The sequence below is a fragment of the Neovison vison genome, chromosome 6 (assembly GCF_020171115.1).
Source record: "Neovison vison isolate M4711 chromosome 6, ASM_NN_V1, whole genome shotgun sequence".
In the NCBI taxonomy this organism is placed as follows: Eukaryota; Metazoa; Chordata; class Mammalia; order Carnivora; family Mustelidae; genus Neogale; species Neogale vison.
Genome location: NC_058096.1, coordinates 96,492,616 through 96,516,817, shown reverse-complemented (window position 1 = coordinate 96,516,817; position 24,202 = coordinate 96,492,616). Strand labels below are relative to the sequence as shown.

General features: G+C 42.6%; 1 protein-coding gene across 1 annotated transcript; it reads left to right on the top strand.

The window, feature by feature from the left end:
• The first annotated feature begins 4,631 nt into the window (after positions 1–4,631).
• TNFSF10 (TNF superfamily member 10) lies at positions 4,632–23,838 on the top strand. The gene is made up of 5 exons (XM_044251804.1): positions 4,632–4,871; positions 10,762–10,899; positions 13,712–13,754; positions 19,784–19,888; positions 21,513–23,838. The coding sequence occupies exons 1-5, from the start codon at positions 4,647–4,649 to the stop codon at positions 21,962–21,964; spliced, it is 963 nt and encodes a 320-aa protein (XP_044107739.1). The 5' UTR covers positions 4,632–4,646; the 3' UTR covers positions 21,965–23,838.
• The last annotated feature ends 364 nt before the right edge of the window (positions 23,839–24,202 follow it).

The window sequence follows — 24,202 nt, the reverse complement described above, 5'->3', positions numbered from 1 at the left end:
TTGGAGGTGGCAGGTGGAATGGTCGTGGTTACAGCCAGAGCTCTGGAGTCTGAATGAGTAAGGTTAGAATGCTGGATCTGCCCTTACTAACTGCGTGACTTTGGAATATTTGCATAATTCTTGCAGCCTGTGTTTCACAAGTAAAATGGACATGTTTATATGGTTTGCCGTATACTCACAAAGGCTGGTGTGAGGGAAGACAATCCTCAGTACATGCTTTTACGGAAAAGTTAGGAGTCCCTTTATCTAAGAATTCTGTTGAAATTATTTTAAAAACCGTACTTACTTGAGACAGAGAGTGCACAAGTTGGGGAGAGGGAGAAGCAGGCTCCGGATGGAGCAGGGAGCCTGGTGGGGGATTCGATCCCATGACTCCAAGGTCATGATCTGAGCTGAAAGCAAACACTTAACTGACTGAGCCACCCAAGAATCCCTCTGTTGGGATTCTTAAGAGAGACCTAGGTTCTATGGTAGACCTACTGAAGAAGAATGGCCAGAGGTAGACTTCAAACAGCCACACAGGACGTCCCTGTGCACATGGAAGGATTATTTGAGAGCAGTGGTTCTCAGATTCTAGTGCACATCAGTATCAGCTGGAGGGGCTTGCGGTAGCGGGGGTGGGGGGTGCGGGGGTTGGTGAGATCAGTTGTTCTCAGCTCTGGTTGACATTAGAATCATCTGAGGAAGATTAAAAGCCTTCTCATGGCCAGGGTACACCCCCAACAATTTACCTTAGTCTCTGGGGTGGGACCCAGGGATCGGTGTTTTCTAAATCTCTTCAGGTGATTTCAATGGACAGAAAACAATGAGAACTGCTCATCTCAAAACAACAAACAACTGGGACTTCATAAAGTTGCAGGACAGGTGACCTAGTTGTTTCAGTATGCTAATAAATGCTTGCTTCGTGATAGCTCCACATGTGGAAGAAATGAGTCTGAGCCTTACTTTCATTTATAATGTGATGCAAGTTTTCTAGGAGAGTAGCTAACATGCACCCAGCTCATGAACAGCATAGGAAACCATCAACAAAAGGAAAAGGCAAAATCTGGAATGAGAGAAAATATTTGCAAATCATATACCTGATAAAGGGTTAATATCCAAAATATATAATGAACTCATACAACTCAATAGAAAAAAAAAAAAACCAATCTGATCAAAAACTGAGCAGAGGATCTAAATGGACATTTTTCCAAAGAAGACATACAGTTGATCAACAGATACCTGAAAATGTGCTAATCACTCATCATCAGGGAAATGCAAATCAAAAGTACAGCGAGATGGCACCTCATACCTGTCCAAATGGCTAGTATCAAAAAGACAAGAGCCAAGTGTTGCCAAGGCTGAGGAGAAAAGGAAACATCTGTGCACTGCTGATGGGAATGCAAATTGGTGCAGCCACTGTGGAAAGAGTGTTGAGGTTCCTCAAAAAATTAAAAATAGAGCTACCCTATGATCCATCCATTTCAATTCTGGGCATTTATCCAAAGGAAACAAAATCACTCTCTTGAAAGAAGGACATACCCCCATGTTCGTTGCAGCATTATTTATATTAGCCAAGACACCAAAACAACCTAATTGTCCATCAGCGGATAAATGGATACAGAAAGGTGGTATGTGTACACAACGGAATATTATTCACCTAAAAAAGAGGAAGGAAAACCTGCTATTTGTGACAACGCAGATGGACCTGGAAGGTATTATGCTAAGCGAAATAAGTCAGACAGAGAAAGATAAATACTATATGAGCTCACTCGTATGTACAATCTCAAAACCAAAGCAAAACAAACAAAAAAGAAACAAGAAAAAAAAACAAGAAAAACCTTGTTTTTATAGTATATTTATATTTATATTTATTTTATTATATTTTTATTTTATTAGTAGTATATTTATAGTTTTTTGATAGTTAAGATTCTAATCTGCATGGATACAGATTACAGATTGGTGGTTGTTGTTGCCAGGGGAAGGGTGGGTATTATGGGTGAAGGTGATCAAAAGATACGAACTTTTGGGAGCACATGGGTGGCTCAGTGGGTTAAGCCTCTCTCTTCAGCTCAGATCATGGTCTCAGGGTCCTGGGATCGAGCCCACATCAGGCTCTCTGCTCAGCAGGGAGTCTGCTTCCTTTGCCTCTCTCTGCCTGCCTCTCTGCCTACTTGTGATCTCTCTCTCTGTGTCAAATAAATTAAAAAAAAAAAAAAGATACAAACTTTCAGTTATAAGACAAATAAGGCCTGGGGATGCCATGTACAGCATGGTGACTATAGTTAGTAATATTGTACTATATATTTGAAAGTTGCTAAGAGAGTCACTCATAAAAGTTCTCATCACATGAAAAATAATTTTGTACCTATGTGTGGTGATGAACTGTAACTAGACCTCTTGTGGTGACTATTTTACAATATATACAAATAATAATGTCAATGTATGCAAATATGTCAAGTTATGTTGTACACCTGAAACTAACACAAAGTTCCATGTCAGTTATATCTCAGTTTAAAAAAAAAAAAAAAAAGTCTGGGAGTGCCTGTGTGGCTCAGTTGTTAAGCAGCTGCCCTCAGCTCAAGTCATGATCCTGGGGTCCTGGGATTGAGCCCAGAATTGGGCTCCCTGCTCAGCAGAAAGCCTGCTTCTTCCTCTCCCACTCCCCTTGCTTGTGTTCCCTCTCTCGCTGTCTCTGTCAAAAAAATAAATAAAATCTTAAAAAAAAAAAAAAAGAGTCTGACATAGATGAAGAAACAGGTGCTTAGAAAAATTTATAAGGTACCAGGAGAGGAAATAGAAACCTAGTCTGTCTCAAGGGACCACAGACTTTTACTCCCTAGAGCCTGCCACATCTGTGTTCTCTGAGAGTTCTCTTTGCCTCTGAACTGAGAGGCAAAGCTGAGATTCCTGCCCGCATGCCCCCACCTCCTTGTTTTCTGAATGTACTGGGATGGGAGAGCCCCTAGGATACTTCCCATTTCTTTTTTATTTTTTTTTAAAGATTTTACTTATTTATTTGACAGAGAGAGATCACAAGCAGGCAGAGAAGCAGGCAGAGAGAGAGGGGAGGAAGCAGGATCCCCACTGAGCAGAGAGCCCAATGCAGGGCTTGATCCCAAGACCCCAGGATCATGACCTGAGCCGAAGGCAGAGGCTTAAACCATGAGCCACCCAGGCGCTCTGGGAGAGCCTCTAGGAACAAATCTGATTAACACTCCTCGTTTTATAAGAGTGGAAACACATCCACAGAGGTAACATAACTAAAATCACCTGGAGAGTCAATATTAGAGATGGCCACAACACAATGAAGTGTTTCCACACTGAGCTCGGGCAAAGGGGGGGATGAAAACAGTTTTTATTTATTTATATTTATTTTTAAATTTTATTTTATTTTTTTAGATTTTATGTATTTATTTGAGAGAGAAAGCACAAGCAGGGGAGCAGCAGAGGGGGAGGGAGAAGCAGACTCCCCACTGATCAGGGAGCCTGACGTGGGGCTCCATCCCAGGCCCCCAGGATCATGACCTGAGCCGAAGGCAGACCCTCAAGGACTGAGACACCAAAGCTCCCCTGAAGGAAGTTTTTAAGGCAAAGTAACCATTCTATAACTTGATTGTGGTGGTTACACCTCATATCCAATTACCAAGGTATACCAAACCTTTGACACTGATGAATTTAATGTGTGTAAATAATAACCTAGATAAAGTTGGAAAACCAAATGGGTATACATAATTGGGGTCAGGGTGCCATGACGAGAGACCAAGACAAATGCCTTGCATTTCTTACCTCGTTGATCCTTGGGGGGCATGAACTTGGCCTGTCCAAACCACTCAGGTACATTTCCTTGGTCTTTCTGGGTGACATTTTCTGGAATTCCATATCTCATTGTCAATAAAATCTCACTTCAGACTTAATGGGACTTAATTTTCAAGTTGGTGAGCAGCCCTTGCTCCATCCTCTGGGCCACTCCACTCTCCATGTCTGTAGCTAGAAAGGTTACGGGCTATATTTGCCAAGCAGCCCCAGGAAGCCAGGCATGAGTAATTAATTCATTTCATCCACCAGCTATGCTTTGGGGGTAGGTGCTGCTATCATCCCTACTTCATGGATGCTGAAGTTTAAGGACAAAGCCCTTAAAAACCCAGGTAGGGTTTCACATCAGGAGGCAGCAGAACCAACATCTGCCTGCAGGCAGTCTGAGCCCCTGAGGTCTTTTGCTAAGCCCCACACCACGTGGCCTCCCAACTGAAGACACCTACCGGGCCGCTGAACTGCTGCATGGGGCCACCAAGTGACCTTGGAGAGATAACAAAGGAAACTTCTCCCCATGCAGCCTGCATCTCCCGACTAGAGTGGCCTCTGTGGATGGTCAGATCTGTGCTCTGCCTCTCAGGCACCAGCTGCTGGGATGAGATGCAGCCTCGGGGCCCAGGAATGAGCACAGTCCCTGGGCAAGGGCACAGCCACAGGACCCCCAGTGGGCCCCGAGCACTGGGGAAGCAGCTGTTTGCCCTAACACACACAGCCCTGCCAGTTTTGAAAACAATTTTAATGTCTGTTTCCCTCCTTAGTCCCTGATATTCCCATAGAATGGAGAGAGCTTCCTGGAATGCTCCTTTCCCTAGCCTGTTGTTTTCAGTTTCGTTTTGACTGTTTTTAAATAAATGAAACTCAAGAAGAGCTCCACCCCTGATCGTTGGTTCAACAGCAATAACCCGCTGTCGGCTGCCTTTGCCACAGTGAGACTTGGACAGGATCACAGCGAGATGCAGGCCCCGGGGGGCCCCAGCCCTGGGCAGACTTGCGTGCTGATTCTGATTTTCACCGTGCTCCTGCAGTCCCTCTGTGTGGCCGTGACTTACATGTACTTCACCAGGGAGCTGAAGCAGGTCAGTACCATGCACACGGTCCCTGACAGAGGCGCTCAGCCACCCTGGGGGGGGTAACTGCCTCTGTTTCCTCTTCTGGGGAAAAAAAAAAAAAGTTCCCTCTCTCTGCCTGTGGACCCTAACTGCTAACGCATATGATTACCGAGGACCTTGCAGAAGTTTAAGTTGAAAGGACTGTATGAACCGAGTGGGGTTACAGAACTCGTTCTACCAGCTCCTGGCAGACGCAAAAGCAAAACTCCTAGCATAGCTGTTTTTTCCCTCTTCATCAGTTTGTGCATTTTATAACACTAGCAATTGAACTAAAATTGACACTAAGTCTTGGAGTGTCATCAGGTTTGTCTTTTTCCTCCAAGACACGGGGTGGAGGGTAAGTCTGATCTTTGAGACATGTTTCAGTTTGAGATCTGTGGCATTTCTGTGTGGACAACAGTGAGGATAGGAAGGACTGGCATTGGTCTGTTCCCTGGCCCCAGACACATCATGCATAGAGTCTAGAGTCTAGAATTAAGACTTAGATTCTTAATTCTTAGATTCTTAATTCTAGAGTCTAGAATTAAGTCTGTTACCATACGGACCCCACATTTTATGTTCCTGATAAAATAATTGAAAATAAAATGACTGCTCTATGTCTGTGGGTGGTCCAAGTGCGAATGCAGGTTCGTTTGACAGAGGGGGAAAAAAACCTTAGTACCATTTTAGATCCTGCATTTCTCAACTATATAGAACTTTTGGAACCATGAATGCAAAATTGCTGAAAATAAACCAAGCCAGCTTTTGGGTTCTAATGTATGTTTTGACTAATTGTGTATTATGTAGTAGAGAACTGTGAGTTGGTATATGTGCTGCCGAAGCGAGCACGAGAACTGTGAGTTGGAAGGAAATTTGGACACCCCCCATTTTATAGATGAGGAGACTAGAGACCCCCAGACAAAATGACATACCTAAGTTCAGAGAGGGCTTTGGAAGCAGAGGAGAACTCAAGTCTTTGGGCTCCTAAAACACACCTTCCTCCTCTACGGGGTGTCTATAGAGTTAACATATTTGCACCCTCGGATGCCCCCTGCATCCTGCCACATTATGATAAAGCAACATTGCATCTGCCGGCTGGCTAGGAAATGCAAGTAGAAGGGTCTCAGAAAAATATAGATTATCTAAATGCCATAGAGTGAGTATCTGTTAGGGAAAGGCTGTTTGCATACCCTGTGAAGTATACATCTGGTTATCTCAAATAGTTGCAAAATTTTCCTTTGGAGTTGGATGAAGAGACTCTTGTTTGATTTGCAAGGAATTATGAAAATGAAGGGGCTCTCCTTAGATGACCCGTGAAGTCAGCTTTGCTCTAGGGCACATTCAGAAGAGCCCTGGATATTTGTAACCAAAACATCTGTGTAACTATAAACATGCCTCTAGTTCTAAGTCCACCTGAGAGTCTGGAATACAGCTGCATTCGTGAGTTTGGAGCTAGCATGTCCTAACTGTTGTTAATTTTGCAGGATAAACAGAATGAGTCTGTCTCTATTGCGCAAGCCATTACCTCGGTTTGCTGACATTACAAGTTGGCCAAGTTTTAAGACTGAATTAACTAATTATTGACTCATGCACTTCTCTGTGTATATGATCAAGTATTTTTTATTCAACTATAAAAATGGAAATTTTGAATAAAGCTTAACATCTCCCCACATGCATACATTTTTCTTGATTGCATAGTTATATATGGATACATATACGTATAGCCATATGGAAGAATTCATGGAAAGTGCCAGAAAGTGAGGAGAATGAACAGATCTTCAGCCAATACTGTGTTCCAGAAACTTGGCAAAATACTGCTCTATTTGATCCTTAAACTTGTGAATAGAATTACTGAGCTTGTAACGAACTTGTAAATAGAATTGCCCCATTTTACAGATACATAAGGCACAAGGAATTAGATGATTTGCCCTAGATTATAAAACAGGTTAAAGAGAAAGCCCAATTTTGAGCCTTGGCATTAAAGGAGTGCTCCATAAACTACAGTCATTGTAACTAGTGTTGAGAAGTCTCCTGCCACCATCACCCTCTTCGTCAGGAATGCTTGCAAGGAAAAGTGACTCTGCGTCTCTTTGGTTGACCGTGTAAAATTTGGAAAAGCATATTTAATGGAAGAATTAATTTCCTTAAACAGATCAGAGATTCCACTTGGGTTGATGAAAGTTCCCAGAAGGTAAGCTGAGCAAGGATTATAGAGAGCATGACCTAAGCAGGACTGAGGACCTCTGTAGACTAGCAAGCCTGGACACTAAATATGGGCTTAGCCTCTCAAGTTTATGTCTCTCTGAGAATATCTCGTGACAAGGAACTGCCTACCACTTTGGCATCATAGATGGGAAAGACAAAGGAGAAGGGGAGGCTTAGCCACCGTTCTCCATAAATGGTTCTTTATGCTGCTTGTGGTTCGTGGAAAATGATTCCTTAGAAACTCATGTCAGGGCAGGAGAGAAAGCCAGTGTCTCCACTTCGAAGTCTCCGAGCCAGCTGGCAAAGGAGTCCGACCTGTAGACCACAAGCCCTGCCAAGGACTGACAAGGTTGGCCTTGGCCTAGACAATCAGCATGTTTGTGATGGCACCAACTGCGGTCACGGTGGAAACCATCTGTCAGGGCTTCTGGGTCAGAAGAGCAGACGCTAGGTGCAAAAGCTCTCCGAGTGGCGTGCAGATGAAAATAGCACACGTGACTCCCCGGCCTCCAACACCCAGCTGTGGCTAATGAGAGACTAGCTCTGATCTGAAGCATGCTTCAGGAAATTCATGCTTTGACGTGGGAAGGAGGTGGGAAAAAAGGACAGAGAGGGACTCATCACATTAACCATCATGAATCGTTCTCGAAACAACCATGGTACCCCCTCACTCATGCAGCTAGTCACCATCCCTGGCCAAAGTCTGGAGAAGAAACCACCAAATATGAAAATGCAAGAAACATGTGGGGCTGGGAGGAGGGCTGGGCTTTCCCTCGGGCCTTTAATTATTCAGAAACCAGTATTCATGCATAAAATGTGTAGAAGGTGAAATACCAAAATGCTGATCATTGTGATCTCTAGATTGTATGGTTAAGGATGTCTTTTTTCCTTTTCTATGTTTTATAAATTTTCTACCATGAATGCCATAAAAATATCTATGCTGTCTATATATGATTTTTAGGTAGGCTTTAAAAATGTGACATTTTTTATACAGTCTTAAGAGAAAACAACCATACACGCAATTGCCCACATACAACCCTGAAAACAAGAGAGATCATCGAGAGGTTATTTAAGAACTAGGATCAGGGTGATTTTAGTGGGTTTTTTGTTGATTTTTCATTCAGAAAAGTGTTCTTTGCTTTTTTATATTTTGCAGGTTGCCCATATACCACCAATGGTTCTAGGGTTCATTCAATTTGGGGTAACAGGGGTGCCTGGGTGGCTCAGTGGGTTAAGCCTCTGCCTTCGGCCCAGGTCATGATCTCAGGGTCCTGGGATCATGTCCGACATCTGGCTCTCGGCTCAGCAAGGAGCCTGCTTCCCCCTCTCCCACTGCCTGCTGCTCTGCCTACTTGTGATCTCTCTCCCTCTGTCAAATAAATAAATAAAATATTTTTTAAAAAAAATTGGGGCTAAGAGTGGAGTCACATTAGCTAGTCAGCCTCCCTCCCATGTAGGCCTAGGATCTTACATAATTTTCAGGGTTCTTCCTCCCACCCTCTGGAGGTGTTTCTGGAAAATCCCCAGAGGGTGTCCAGAACCACTCAGCCGCCTCTGGTTCTGGCCTGGGCTGGGCCCTGTGGCATTTCCACCCTCTCAGACTCCCCTTCAGTTCCCAAGAAGCTTCCAGCTACCATGACTGCGGGGCCCCAGCTCTCAGGTCTGCCTTCTCCTGCCCCTGGTCCTAGCTTCTCCTGCTCTTCATCTTTTTGTGAGGAGAGAGCTTCCAGCTGCTATGAAGTAAGAAAAGACATCCTCATCCTCTGTGTCAGGCACGTCTTTTCATGTCCACAAGTTATAGGCGTTTGTGAGCCTGTTTATTCAGTTTCATCAGACCAATGTCTGGCCAGAGAACACCCATACTGGTTGTCCCGGGACAGGGTCCAATGTAGCTAACTTGCTCTTCCTGGAACCACCCTCTGGGCTTTGTATTGAATCCAGCTCCTCCTCTCTGACCCTCCCCACCCCCAGTTGTGGGATATGTTCTCCTATTTCTAAAGCATACCTAATCGAGTTCCTAGGAAATGCGTTTAGCTCCCACATATATTGGAGATGCAAGTAGATGTCTATAGGAGACGAGCATGGTGGGGAGGGAGCAAATCAGTGTTGTTAACTCCACACAGCTTAGGCGGCCCCAGCTGTCACCGCTAGCACATCTACTAACTGGAGAAAGTTTGACTCTTGTAACTAAAGGCAGGAAGAAAGAAAGTAAACATTTATTTAGAAAGTAAATGGATGTTCTGTGCCACAGTCTGTGGACGGAATTCATCAACTCAGATTTGTGCTTTTGCACTTGAGGGAGCTTCGTCAAATGTCCGAGGGGCACGTGGCAGGGCCCAGAACAATGTGACTCTGACTGGGACCTCGCACAAACAAATTATTTTGATTTGGAATGAGATTGTCTTTTTATAGGAAGGAGCATCATTAAGTTTGATCTTTCCTTCAGGCTTTGGTGTCCCCTAAGTTCAAACAATAGATAAAAATGGCCATTTATTTCTCCAGAGAAAAGCAATTCAGATTTGCACAGGGAAATAACAGCTCCTCGATCCCAGTTGTTAAAAACAAAAACAGGAAAAAAGGAAAAAAAATTAATGTCTGACCTCGAATGGACTTCCCGTTTTCCTTTGTAAAATTAACCAGTTGTCAGCTTAGAATGTGCTGGATGGTTTGGGGTGTGTGCGTGCACGTGTGTGTGTGTGTGTGTGTGTGTGTGTATTTGATATCAGGCTAGTACTTTGTTGACAGTTACCTGGCCATTATAAATGCTTGTTCTCAATCAGAAGGAGGGGTGAAACTTCAAATAGTATTTCAAGTGTCTGTAGATGAATCCCTAACTAGTGTGGACATTTAATAAAACAGTGTTAAGATTTCCAGTGGAAATATATTCTAGATTCTACCATTCAGAGGAGTAGAATTCACAAAAGTAACTAGAATTTACTCAATACCAGAAGCTCAGATTGAGAAAAAGAACATTACCTGCACCCCAAAGGCCCTGAAGGATTTGTTTACTTTTTTTTTTAGGATCCTGGAATTTAAATGGACTCTATTGCCTACTGTTCGTTTCTTTTCTTTCTTTCTTTCTTTCTTTTTATTAGAGAAAGAGAGAATTTGAGTGAGAAGGGGCAGAGTGAGAGAGAGAATCTTAAGCAGGCTCCACGCTGAGCCCAGAGCCCAGCACAGGGCTTGATCTCACAACCCCGAAATAATGACCTGAGCCAAAATCAAGAGTCAGACACTTAACAGACTGAGTCAGCCAGGTGCCCCTCTATTGCTTACTTTATACCTAGGTGGTTTCCCATCTTTGGAATGGGATCCTCCTCATCCCAGAGTTGGAAATGATCTCAAAGATCACCACAATGAACCAGCTCAAAGATCAAATGAAAAACAGAGAAGAGAAGAAGCAGTTTGTTGAGGGACACACTGGGGCAGTGAAGGGCATTGTGACCCAGGATGTATGGCCCACACCTGTAACCTTTCCACAATATCCAGCTGCTTCCTTGTATTCACCAAACAAAGGACAGCATGGCTACTTCTATTTCAAGCCATGAGCTTATCTCAGGTGCCAAGACATCTTTGAATCTGTCATCCATCAGTTCCTATCACTTAACTTGTAAATGAACAAAAATAAAAAGCTCTTGAGCCTAATATTGTGTTCTACTCCATCTTAACCCAGATGCAGGACAAGTACTCCCGAAGTGGCATCGCCTGTTTCTTAAAGGAAGACGACATCCCGTGGGACCCCTATGATGAGGACAGTATGAACAGCCCCTGCGGACAAGTGAAGTGGCAACTCCATCAGGTTGTTAGAAAGGTAGGTGGGCCACCAGGTCCCTCCACCAGCAGGTGTGGAAGGTCACAGGACAGGGAACACTTACGAGCATTGAGTGGAGGTGCTGCATTTTGCAAAGGAGGAAACTGAGGCCCAGAGTGTTTAAGTGATTTTTCCCCAAATTCATAGAACTAGGAGAAAGTGGAACAGCACCGAACAGTGGGTCCTGGCTGACTCCTTGGTCTTGAGTTCACTCCTCTACTCGAGCCTCCCAATCTAGTCTAAACTTTTCATCTCCCATCGTAGAAATTGAGGCACAGACAGGGCAGTGTGTTCAAGGTCACACCACAATAAAAGATGTGTGTGATTTCTTTTGTTGTTCAGAAGACAGACGAAGCCGTGTACTGATGTTTTTATACTCTTCCAACCTTGTTGATCTCTGGAATTAAACATATATTTATTTTTGTATACATATAGAGATGAAGAAAGAGGAAAGGAAGAGGGAAGAAAGAGAAACTGAGAAATTGAAGGTGATGGCATCTCGATTTATAGTTAATAAATAACCAATTACAAAATATGTTTGTAGAAGTTGCTTAAACAGGATCCCTAGCAAAAACTCTCTGTCAGCAAAGAGTTTGTTTCATTAAATTACATAATTTTACCTTCTGCCTATCCAGAAAGGTCAGGATGAGAACATGGGTATGAAAATAACTTCGTGATACATCATTATTTAAAAAAAAAAAAATGCTGGGGACATTCCCAGGGCAGGAAGGAGGTGTGTTTTGAAGATATGATTGCAAGCCCATTGTTTGGTGCTCGGTCTGTCTTTGCATAGAAACTGTCGTGCTTGTGGTTAGGGCTCCAATTTATAACCCATGCAATCTTCACAGTAGAGCCCAGATGTCCTCTAGGTTGCCATTTCTATGAGAAATGGAATCTGATCTCACTGGAAGGCCACGGCAGGGCGCCCACTGCATACAAGCTGTACAGAAGCAGCTTGACTCCATTGCCCCAGGTGGTCAGGTGCTGAGGACCAGGAAGCCTGGGGCGGTGTGGGGGGGGCGGTGCCAGCTGGTGGGTGGGGAGCGGGGGCATCCTGAGAAGACTGAGGAATGGGACTCAGCAGTCCCTGGGGTTGGTGGGGGCAAACCCATGGGTGGCAGGGGAGAGAAACTCAGAGAAGAGCAGAAATCTGGAGCCTGAGGAGGGGGCTGGATGCTGGGGCAGGGAGTGGGGGGAGGGTAGAGAAGTAGTGGGGGTAGACTTCACATACCTCTTCCTGCTGTTCTCTCTCTCCCTCCCTCCCATTCTCCCACACCGCTGCTCACTAGAATAGGGAGAGGCTGGGAGAGGACACAGATGGGTGGTCAGGGTAGGGGGGAATGATTTCCCACTTTTTTCAGGTGCCATTAATGGAACAGATTATTTTCCAGTAAACATCCTAAAATTCCATATGGTATGCCATTTAATCCTCAGAACAGCTCTCTGAGGAAGGAATCAAAACTATTATCTTCCTCTCTCTCTCTTTTTAAAATGTTCCTTTATTTTAGAGAGAGAGAATCTGAGGGGGTGGGGTAGAATCTCCAGCAGACTCACCACTGAGTGTGGAGCCCGACTTGGGGCTGGATCCCATGACCCTGAACCTGAAATCAAGAGTCTGACACTCAACTGACTGGGCCCCCTCTTACTCTTCTCCTTTTTTTTTTTTTAATTAGATGAAGAAATTAAAGTTCACATCAGTTAAGTAACTTGAGCAAAGTCTCCCAGAGCTGTGATTGACACATTTGCATCTGGACTATCTGACCAGACTGTTATCATTCTTTTATTCTGCTTCCCACACTATAGGAATTACCCTTCTCTTTTTCCTGCTGCTCCTCCTCCTTCCTTCCTTTTACCCCAGAATGAGAGAGAGATAAAGAGACCATGCTGAGGCCACTGCTGGCTTCCCTCCTCCCCCCAACACCCATTGTGCCAGACGTGGACCTGCCCTTATTGGGTCAGGGCTTGAGACCAAGGGAAAAACAGAGAGCTTCTGGTTTGGGGTGGGAGTACAGAGGAGGAGAGTTTCTGGCAGTTTCAAAAGGGACAACAGTGGCAGGAAAGGAGGTCAGTGGCAGGAAAGGATGGACAAAGGCCCAGGGGACAGAACTAAATGGAGGGAACCTCAGAAGCCACAGCTGCGCTCAGTATTAGCTCATCTAATAGAAAGGTTAAGGTTTCCCTCTTTCTTACTGATTTTCCCCACAGGTTAGTACTAAGAAGGTGATGCTAGCTGTTTAGAAAAGGGATTGGCATGTGGTAAAACATGTTTATGTGAAGAACGCCCTGGCCATAGGTCAGAAATGAGAGAATGGCACAGTGTTGCCAAGTCCTGCCTTGGTGTGCTCTGTATGTCCAATGTGTCTTACACCTTGAGGCTTGGGTCTGCCCAGCCATTCAAAGCCCCTGAACACTGTTCCACAGTGCACTTAACCCACACACTTGCCTGCAGACTCACGCCCCACATGGAGAAAGCGAGGAGGCCTGGGGACCACATCCAGTAGCCACAAGGAAGTTTGGGCAACATTAGCCTCATCTACCTTGCCAGATGGCACCTTCTTCCTGGGAAGCTCCAGGTGTGGCCTCTGAAGGCCCCTTCCAGAAACAGAACTTTCCACAGCTGCCTCTGCCTCAGTGTTCACCCCAGCTCCCACCCTACCCCACGCAAACCCTGTGCTTGGACATCTAAAGCTTCTGAGGTTCCTCTCTGGCGTGGAAAGGACATCTTAGACATCAGCAAGAAGGGCCATAGACATTCTGTAGTCAGTTGAAATTTTTAGGGAAATTAACAAGCTTTATTCAATACTGTTTGCAGATGATTTTGAAAACCTATGAGGAAACCATTCCTACAGTTCCAGGTAGTATTTTTTTTGTTTATTATTTTAATTTTCTGCTGTCAACTTCATGATGGGGTGAATGGCTCTCCAGCCCCTTTCCTCCACTCCCTTCCACGCATCCTCCCTCAGACTGTGATTCAGTATCTCAAGCCACTTGATTCTATCTTTCTCTTTGCATTGGCCATTAGGAAGCTTAGAGCCAAACCTGGGGCCCCAACTGCAGTCAAAACTTTATTTCTTCTGAATCTTGTTTTCCCACCATGAATTTCCCTTTCACCTCGATTTCTTCAGTTATTTATTTTTTACTTTCAAATGTGTTGTAAGTAAGTCATCTAAATCCTTTCTGGAACATGGCTGAAAGTAAGATAAATGAGGACCCAACATGACCCATCTTCTCTGCTTCTGACCACTACAAGGCTTTATGACTTTCTTTACGCAAGGCCTCTCACTTTGTCACCTTTCCCAGCCATCATTTACCATCCCCCGCCCCCACACACACTTCTCATCCTGTGGTCTCTCAGCCACAGCCACCTTCCTGTTCGCAGTCAGCAGCCTGCTTCAACCCACATTCTCTTTGAGGGCTATTACCCAGGCTGCCTTCTTCCTGGCTTCTCATATAACTAACTCCTTGTCATTCTCATCTTATCATCTCGTTACCTTTTCAGGGAATATTCCTCTGCCTACCTTTCTAAGTAAGTTCCCCCACACCCTGCTATTTCTATCACATTTTCTTGTGTATTTTCTTTTATTTTTATATATATATTTTTTATCCGTGTGCTCTCTGATTCCCTACTAGATTAAAGATCTGCAAAGATTGATTGCATGTCTGTTTCTCTCATCTGTCTATACCTAGCACCTAACTTGATGCTTGAAACCTAGGAGATTCTTTATCTCCCTGGCCCTAAGAGATAACACCTTTCGTGTGTGTGTATGTGTGTGTGTGTGTCTGTCTGTCTGTCTGTATTTTGATTGAGATGAAATTCACATAACATACAAATAACTTTTGGGGGCACTTGAGTGGCTCAGTTGGCTAAGTGGCTGCCTTCAGCTCAGGTCATGATCCCAGGTTCCTGAGATAGAGGCCCACATCAGGCTCCTTGCTCATTGGGGAGCCTGCTTCTCCCTCTTCCTCTGCCTGCCTGCCGCTCTCCTTGCTTGTGCTCTCTCTCTCTCACTATCTCTTTCTCTGTGTCAAATAAATAAATAAAAATCTAAAAAAAAAAAAAAGTAACTCTTTTTTGAGGTATCATTCTCATTTTATTTTTTATTGAAATATAGTTGACATACAATATTATATTTCAGTGTATACCATAGTGAGTTGACATTTACATATATTACAAAATGCTGACTACAATAAGTATGGTTACTAACTATCACCATACCAAGTAATTACAGTGTTAGTGACTATCTTCCCTATAATGTATTTTATGTCGCCGTGATTTACTTGTTTTATAACTGTACCTCTTAATCTCCTTCACCTGTTCTCACCCATCTCCCCAACCCACTCCCTCTGGCAGCCACTAGTTTGTTCTCTGTATTTATGTGTCTGTCTTGTTTTGCTTTTTCATTTGTTCTTAGATTCCACATACAAGTGAAATTTTACATTATTTGTCTTTATCTGTCTGACTTATTTCACTCAGCATAATACCCTCCAGGTCCAACCATGTTGTCTCAAATGGCTCGATTTCATGGTCTTTTAATGTTCCGTTGTGTGTATACCACAGCTTCTTTATCCACTCATCTACGGGTGGACACTTGGGTTGCTTCCAGATCTTGGCCATTGTAATCATGTTGCAGTGAACATAAGGGAGCATATATCTTTTCGAAATAGTGATTTCATTTGCCTTTTCTTGGGATAAATATCCAGAGGTGGAATTGCTGGATTGTTTGGCTTTTCTATTTTTAGTTTTTTTGAGGCACTTCCATGCTATTTTCCAGAGGGGCTGCCCTGATTTACCAGCAGTGCCGTGGGGCTCCCTTTCCTCCACATCCTGGCCAACACTTGTTGCTTGTCTTTTTGTTATTAGCTGTTCTGACAAGTGTGCAGACAGCTCATGGTGGTTATGATTTGCATTTCCCTGATGATAAGTAATGCTGAGCATCTTTCCACGGCAAGGCAGGAGCAAGTGTGGGGGGACGCTGGTCTCAGCCGATCTGCTGTAGAGGGGCTTCTACCAGGAGGGACAGATTGGGTGGGGCAGGTCCACAGGGCAATGCCAGGACCAGGCGAGGTGCTAGCAAGGTTGGTGGAGAGAGTCAGAACTGGCACCGGTCAAGTTGGCTAGAGAGAAGGAAGGCAAGAGAAAAGGCCGCCAGCACTTCTGTTCCCAAAGAAACTTCTTGTAGATCCTTGCCTTTCTATCACAAGCCCTGAAGTTAGGAAGAAATATCCTTCACATATGGCCCAGGCACTTTTGAATCCACTGCCTCTGTGCTGGGTTTTGGAGTGAGTTTGTGTGCAAGCCCTTTGAAAGCAGAGTCTCAGTTTCCTCCAGCCCTCTGGCTCTCCTGGAGGTGAGCCCCACTGATTTTTCAAAGCTGGACATTGTGAGAGCTGGTCTTCCCAGGGCAGGCCCCGGGCTGTGGCGGGGGGCGGGGGGGAGACACAGTGTCCCATGTGGGGCTTGAATCCCTTGCTCCCCAGGGGGAGTTTCCATACCTATGTATCTCCTTACCGCTTGTAGATCACCTTGCCTTGAAGGTGAGTCCTGATGAGATCTTGACCCTGGTCCTTTCAACTCGTCTCCATGTGGCTTTTTCTTTATATCTTTGACTATGGAAGAGCTGTTCTGCTAGTCTTCAGGTTCTTTTCAGAGAGAATTACTCTATATGTAGTTGTCTTATGGAACCTAGTGGATCCTAGTGGAAGAACCAGGCACTGGTCACCTTGGAGGTTTATTTAATACTGGCGGGTTCAGAGGAGAGTAATCTCCCAAGGTCAGCCACCAGCACAAACGAAGGGGGTGGTTTATACACTTTTGCTTCTGTATCTGTGCCACTTCTGTATGCTTGACGGCCAGGCAGGAAGGAAAACCCGGAATGGCCCTGGGGCCAGGACTGGGATTCCCCTGCTGGATTGGTCTGGCGCCTTAGAACACAGATTTCCTTTATCAGTTGTAGCCTTGATGTGTCCATGGGAGGATGTGCGCTCAGGATCTTCCTACTCCACCACCTTTGAGAATGTTATGGTCAACCATTTTGAAGGCCCAATTTAGTGGCAGATAGCGCATTCACAATATTGTGTCACCTCCCTCTCTCTCCACATAGAAGGCTCTTAATACGTATTTTTAAATGAATACATAAGTCAATAAAACTACTGGATAAAATTTGCTCCTTTTTCACATTTGGCTCACTGTAGCCCCATTTTCCCATTACTAATGGCCATGGAGACCTGAATACACATGCTGGAGACTGCAGTCCTGGGGCTCACCAGCCTGGCAGAGAAGAAGCCGTTCTCTTAAGTGTTGACAAGATGTCTTTCTACTTTTCAACTCTCCTTTTTCGATACCATAAGCTTCTTCATTGCTTAACAACTCCCATTTTTCTTTATTAAATACACTTTATGAAACATGAAGGATAAGACCTATTCCCAGGGTCTACGCATTCTTTCTGGAAATTTCCGTGAAAGTGGTAATCAGAACAGTGAACACTCCCCTTCTTCTGATGCGGCAAAACCGATCCCTGGTCTACAGAAGATGCATGTACTATTTTCAGTGTGTAAGAAGAATACTCTTCTCTATTCATCACACTAAGATGTAGAAATCAGGTACTAATTCATCGTATGAAGGTGCATTCATGACACACAAACAGACATATTCATGGGTTCCTTTTCCACATGTAGTCTGCTATAGCCAGTAGGAAATCTTGTCTTTGTTTGTTTGTTTATTTTTAGAAATGTCCTCTTTAGAATTTGCTTTTGTGTTTAGGCTTCCCTGAATCTTCACAATGACCTCTAAATGTAAGATATTTATAATTAAATTCATCTTCTGCATATTTTAAAACAAGGTGTCAAGGTCTAAGGGCAGGCAAAGCATTATGAATTATTAAACAGTAGAAGTTAAAGGTGAATGGACACATCATCCTTCAAAGCTGAGCATTCTGGGAGTATTATGTAATTGTCCATGCATCCCCATGATACGTTTGGTCTTCAGGACTGTACAAATGCCCATCTATCCTGAATTAAGTGACAACTTGTACAAGATGGATGGAAGAGATTCTTATTTCCTATTCATTCCTTTCCTGTGAAATTTTACCACCTCCTTTCTGTTCCTTCTCCTCCTAGCCTTGATTAAGACCTCCTGTTCTCAGTCCTGATCAGTTATAGTCTGGTAACTTGCCAGTCTCCAACCCTTCCAACTTCTACCCATCAAACCTTACTTTGAGATAGGATAGCCTAAAGCACAACACATTATCTCTCCATTTCCCCTACCAGATTTTTCAGAGTCCTACCGTGTCCTATATAATACAAATCTCTTAGCTTAACATTCAAACCCTCCATCATTTGGCTCCCCATTTAAGCCCGAATCTGAACCCCTTCTATGCTGCAGCCCAGGAATGCTTTGTGTATCCTGCCTGTGGCCCCTGTCCTTGATCTCTGAAAATGCTCTTCTTCCATTCTTTCCCAAGTCTGCCCATGCTCATCCTCTTTAGATCGTTATCCTCACACCTCAAATATTTGCTTGCATTCATTTGTCTCTAGTTCTTTCTCCTTGCTCCTAAAGGAGCACCTGGCGTAGATGTGAAGGGTACCTTGGTTTGTTGGAGTAAGCCTTAGCACAAAACCCTCCCCTGACCTCAGTCCTCCAATAAAGAGGACTCTTTCCCTCTTCTGAACACCCATCACCCTTTGTTTATATTTATTATTATGTATTATGTATATATGTGTGTGTATGTGTGTGTGTGTGTATTTGTATTTCTCACAAGTAAATTTTCACTGTCTAGTTCATATCTCTCCTAAAAGATAGTAAGTCCTTTGAGGACTCAGTCTGTGTAATTAGTGTTTAAACAGTGATTTGCAACCCCTCTCTATTACAGGGCAGTAATTCATTGCTGGCAATGTTTTCTTTCTTTCTTTCTTTTAAGATTTTATTTATTTATTTGACATAGAGAGAGAGACAGAGAGAGAGAGAGACAGTGAGAGAAGGAATACAAGCAGGGGAAGTGAGAAAGGGAGAAGCAGGCTTCCCACGGAGCAGGGAGTCCTATGTGGGGCTTGATCCCAGGACTCTGGGATCATGACTTGAGCCGAAGGCAGATAGATGTTTAATGACTGAGCCACCTAAGCGCCCCTTGACAATATTTTCTTGATGATAAAATATCATTTATCGTAACCAGTGTAAGCACACTGGGGAAGTTTGAACTGATTTTCTGAAAAGGGGAGTTTGCTGAATTTGTGTATTTAAAGGCTGCTCCAAAGTACTGCAGAAAGTGATCAATAAGTCTTATTTGCTTATTATTATCTAGTGAATTAGTGACTTTATTTTTATATACTGATTATCATGACCAGTATGCCAATTTATGTTTCCTTTTAGGGAGGCAGGCATCCTTTTAGGGGATGACTGTTGGATACCAGTTTGTAGCATCTATAGACCATTGTTCTCACCATTGCTCCTTTAGAATCAGGATCACTCTGTTTCTATATATAACTCAAAGTGGAAATTCATCAGTGCTTGGTTATTTGTGTACATTCAATGACTCAGCAGAATTATTACATGTCCCCAGCGATTTATTTATTTGTTTGCTTGTTTGACTTAGAAAGGGCCAGAATCTTCATTTTGTTATATTCTGGATGGGCCTCACCTTTGAGATGCCGGTGAATTTTAACCCAAGCTACTGCTTATTCTTCTCATCTAAAATACTTTCAAAATTAAACATAAGCAGGAATCGATGGATGATCATATTAAAATGTAGGCTATTTTGATGAAAGCCCATACGATCAACTTTGGAAGCCCAGTGTGCTTACAGGGTCTGACCGACAGCAGTTCTGAATAACAATGTTTTTGAAAAGTGGTTTGACAACTGATAAAATTCTTTATCATTTTTCTTTTTAGAAAAACAGCTAAATATTCCTAGCCTACTAAGTGAAAGGAGTCTTCAGAGAGCAGCAGCTCACATAACTGGAAGTAGCCGGAGAAGAAGCTTGTCTCCAGTTCTAAGTAAGAGAAAAAACAAATACATGGCTAAAAGGAAGGCAATGGAAAAATTTGTTCCAGATAGTTTATTCTTTGAACTTGTCTATGAAATGTTGATATGGCTAGCTACAAAATGCTCCGTGGTAATGAGGGCTCAGATTGCTTCTTTTCAGAAGCAAGATTACAAGACAAATGGAAAATTCTGGGGTGGGAGAACTTTGTCTTTGAGTTTCCCACACCCCTATTTGTGCTTTTCTTCTTCTTCCTCAAAGTAATTTCTCTCTCTCACTCTCATCAAATCTTCCTCCTCTTCAAAAGTTCTAAATCAGTTATTTACTTTCACCATGAGTCACTAGGTATTCCTTGTGGCATTTGTATTTGGTTGAATTATGGGAAGCTGCCAATATTTGACCATTTTTCACTCACAGACATGTCAGTTTCATAAGGTTTAGCCAAATATGATAAGTCTATTTCTTACCTGAAGAACTGTTGTCTACGCAGTGCTGCAACAGTGAAGGAGTCCTGTGGTCTAAATCCCCATGCTGGAATACCAGCTCCTCTTTACCTAGATATATGTTTTGAGCAAGTTACCTAATCAAATCAAGCTTCAGTTTCTTCATATACAAAGTAGAGATAATCTTTGTATCATAAAATGCTGAAGATTAGCACAGGTGAAATTCCTGGGAATTTTAAGTACTCTGTAAATAGTGGCTTTTCCTATTATGAAAGGTTTCATCCCAAGTTAAAGAAATTTCAGATGTCACTTAAAATATGAAAAGACTGTGGAATTTTTTTTTCTTCAATTTTTGGTGAGGACAGTTGCCTTCCTGGTATTCCTGAATTCTTGCTTTATGAATGATTGACATGTTCTGCCTATGAGTGAGATCGTTATTATAATGTTACTATTTACTACTCAACAAGAAACACAATAGTTGTTTTTACACTATTGAAAAACTAAATTTTGCACCAATCCTGGAGATGGGTCCAAAGTTTAAAGGAATATCGTATTTTAGTAGGGCCCCTTTTCACTCAAAGTCTTTGGGAGTTAAAGATCCAAGGGTCTGAAGATCTTTAAATCTGGGCTCTCTTTGCCCAACTGTGTGCCCTGTCTTATTGTGGACTAGAAATGCTTTCTGCTTGAATAGTGTCATTGACTCTGGATTGTGGAGAAAGACCAAGAAGGACCCCAAAGAGACCCAAAGAAATTGCAATAAGTTCTGAGCTCCAGGCTTAAGGAAATAGATATGTTTCTTTTGGTTTCCTTATTTTGTTACTCATTTGAACTCACCAGCATAAGAAGGTAGGTAGGGGTGCAGGATAGAAGTTCTGCCCAAGAGTCAAGATTGCCATTTGGGTTAATCATCTCCCATGCTACAGTTTAGAGCTGAGTGTGGCAGATGTAGCCTAAGTGGTGGATGAGGTGGAAAGTAAGGGACTTCCAACAGATCAGAATCATACAATACCCTCAGATTCCTATATGACTGAAATTTGGAATCCTTGTAAGATTGAAGGAGCAAGCAGTTTGTATTAGATTGAAAGTCTTCAAAATCCCAACCCAAAAATTGGCTAGGCACAGCTACTGAGATCATTCTTACCTTTGTTACAAACTTCTTTCTTTTAATTTTCTTTCTCCCTGAACTTCATACAGGCTCCAAGAATGAAAAAGCTTTGGGCCAGAAGCTAAACTCCTGGGAATCATCAAGAAAAGGACACTCATTCTTGAATAATTTGCTCTTGAGGAATGGGGAGCTGGTTATCCATAGAAGGGGATTTTATTACATCTATTCCCAAACATACTTTCGGTTTCAGGAACCTGAGGAAATTTCAGGAACAAGTTCAACAGAACAGAACAAAAAGAAAAACAAACAAATGGTACAATATATTTACAAATACACAAATTATCCTGACCCTATACTGCTGATGAAAAGTGCTAGAAATAGTTGTTGGTCTAAAGATTCTGAATATGGACTCTATTCCATCTATCAAGGTGGGATATTTGAGCTTAAGGAAAATGATACAATTTTTGTCTCTGTAAATAATAAGCAATTGATTGACATGGACCGAGAAGCCAGTTTTTTCGGGGCCTTTTTAGTTGGCTAATTAATCTGCAAAGAAAAAACAATATTCCCAAAGTGACCCTTCACAAAAAGTAAGGAAATCTGAGCAAAGCCGCTTCAACCAGAAGACCCAAAAAGCAACACAGGCTTCTCTAATATCTCTGAAAATGACCAAGTCATTTCAAGAAAGCGAAATTCCCAAAGACCTTTCAGGGGTCTACAAGATATCAGTTTGCTCTCAGAAACCTAGAAGATTCTGTTTCCAAACACTTGTGTAGCAATAAACAGCTGTCTTTATTATCTACTCTTCTGAGGATTCCAGAAGAAAGATTAATGATCCATCTCTTTTTTTGGAGGCTCCACACTGGCTCTGTGGAGCCCAACGTGGGGCTTGAACTCACAACCCTGAGATCAACATCTGAGCTGAGATCAAGAGTCAGACATTTAACCAACTGAGCCACCCAGGCACCCAGTGATCCATCTCGTAAGTAGTATATCACCTTGGTCATTTCCAGGTTACCATAACGGACAACAAGGAGAACCACTAAAAGGTCATGATCTTGGGAGGTAGCCTCTGTCAATATATGGGATGTGCAAAGGGTGTTTGCATCATGCTTGACCTTACAGGAGTTATCTCATACACCTGGATTTGATGGAGATAAGAACATTCTACTCAAAATAATATCATTTTGTTTAAAAAAAAAAAAACTAAACTAAATTTATGCTCAGTGAATAAGGAATTACTTCTAAATGGCTTGTGATTTTCACTACCAGAAGTCAAGCTGACCCAAAGTACTAATAATATTTTTGATAAAGGACTCCATAACGAGTGAACAGCTAATCAGAACAAGGGAATTTGGCCTCATGGGAGCAGGAAGAGAAATGGGAAAGTGGAAACACCAAACACAGGTAAATTCGCAGAGAAGAGCCTAGGAGAGATCTAATCCCCCCTCCTACCCCCTACCCCATCCTCCACTACCAAATGTCATTGTCTAATATACATCTGCTTAAGGTTGAATCAGTTATTTGCCTCAGCCAGAAGAGGAGCAATTGCTTTTATCTGCCAAAATTGTGACACAAAACATTTTATTTCACCATTTAATCTAACCAGTTGGAAAAAAAATTAGCTGGAGTATTTGTCTAATCTCTTCTAATTGTTGCTCTAAACGCAGCATAATTTATACTTTGGGGTTGTCTGCTCAAACATTCATTTAAACGTGTCTGATCCCCAATAGGTCTTTCTCAAAAAAGTTTCATTTAAACTTAAATTTACAACACCCTGCAGATGCCTGGCACTTCTGGCCCCTCTCACTCTATTTTCTATAACACTAGTTAAGTTTTTACATACCGACAAATTGATGTATTTGTTACTCTGTGTTTTAAAGCCTGCCTCCTCTCCCCAGAATATAAGCACGGTGATCACAGGGCATGTTGTGCCCCATCCCCATCTGTAACCTCAGGCCCTGGGACAGTGCCTTAACACAACACCCACACAAAATACGTTGATGAATCGATGAATGACTGAGTGAATGAATACTGAATCATACGGGGAAAAATTTTAAAAGCATCCTCTGCCTTATCCCTTATACTGAAAAAACCTTTGAGGAATTTCAAAAGTAATCTCCAAGTGAAGAAGACCTTCTTTTTAAAAAATGTTTAAAGATTTAACTTTTAAGTAATCTCTGCACCCAATGTGGGGCTCCAGCTTACAACCCCAACATCAAGAGCCGCATACCCTACCGACTGAGCCAGGCAAGAACCCAGAAAAAGACCTTTTAAACAAGGATTTAAAAGTGAAAGAAAAAAGACTACAATGTGTGTTCCATAAAATCTTGAAAGAGAAAATTTTTGCTCTATATTTTTATACTACATTTTTAAGATGTTACTTTTTCAATAAAGATGACATATTAAAATGTGTAGTTTTTGTTTAATATTTGCATTTGTCTTATGGTACCAAGATTATTAAAATGGAAAAAAGGACTTCTAATCTCTTTTTCATGATATCTTTTATCTGATGTCTCTTACAGAAGAAAGGAATTAATTTCTCGCTTTTTATTTAATGTGTTAAATATGTCAGTCTTTTCCTTTATAGCTATGCTTTTGTTATGGGTTGAATTGTGTCCCCCCAAAAAAGGTATGTTGAAGTCCCACTCCCCACTACCTCAAAATGTAAACTTATTTGAAAATAGGGTTGTTGCGGATATAATTACTTATGATGAGGTCATATGCAAAAATGAGGGTCTTTATAATAATAAGACTTGTATTCTCTCTCTCTCTCTTT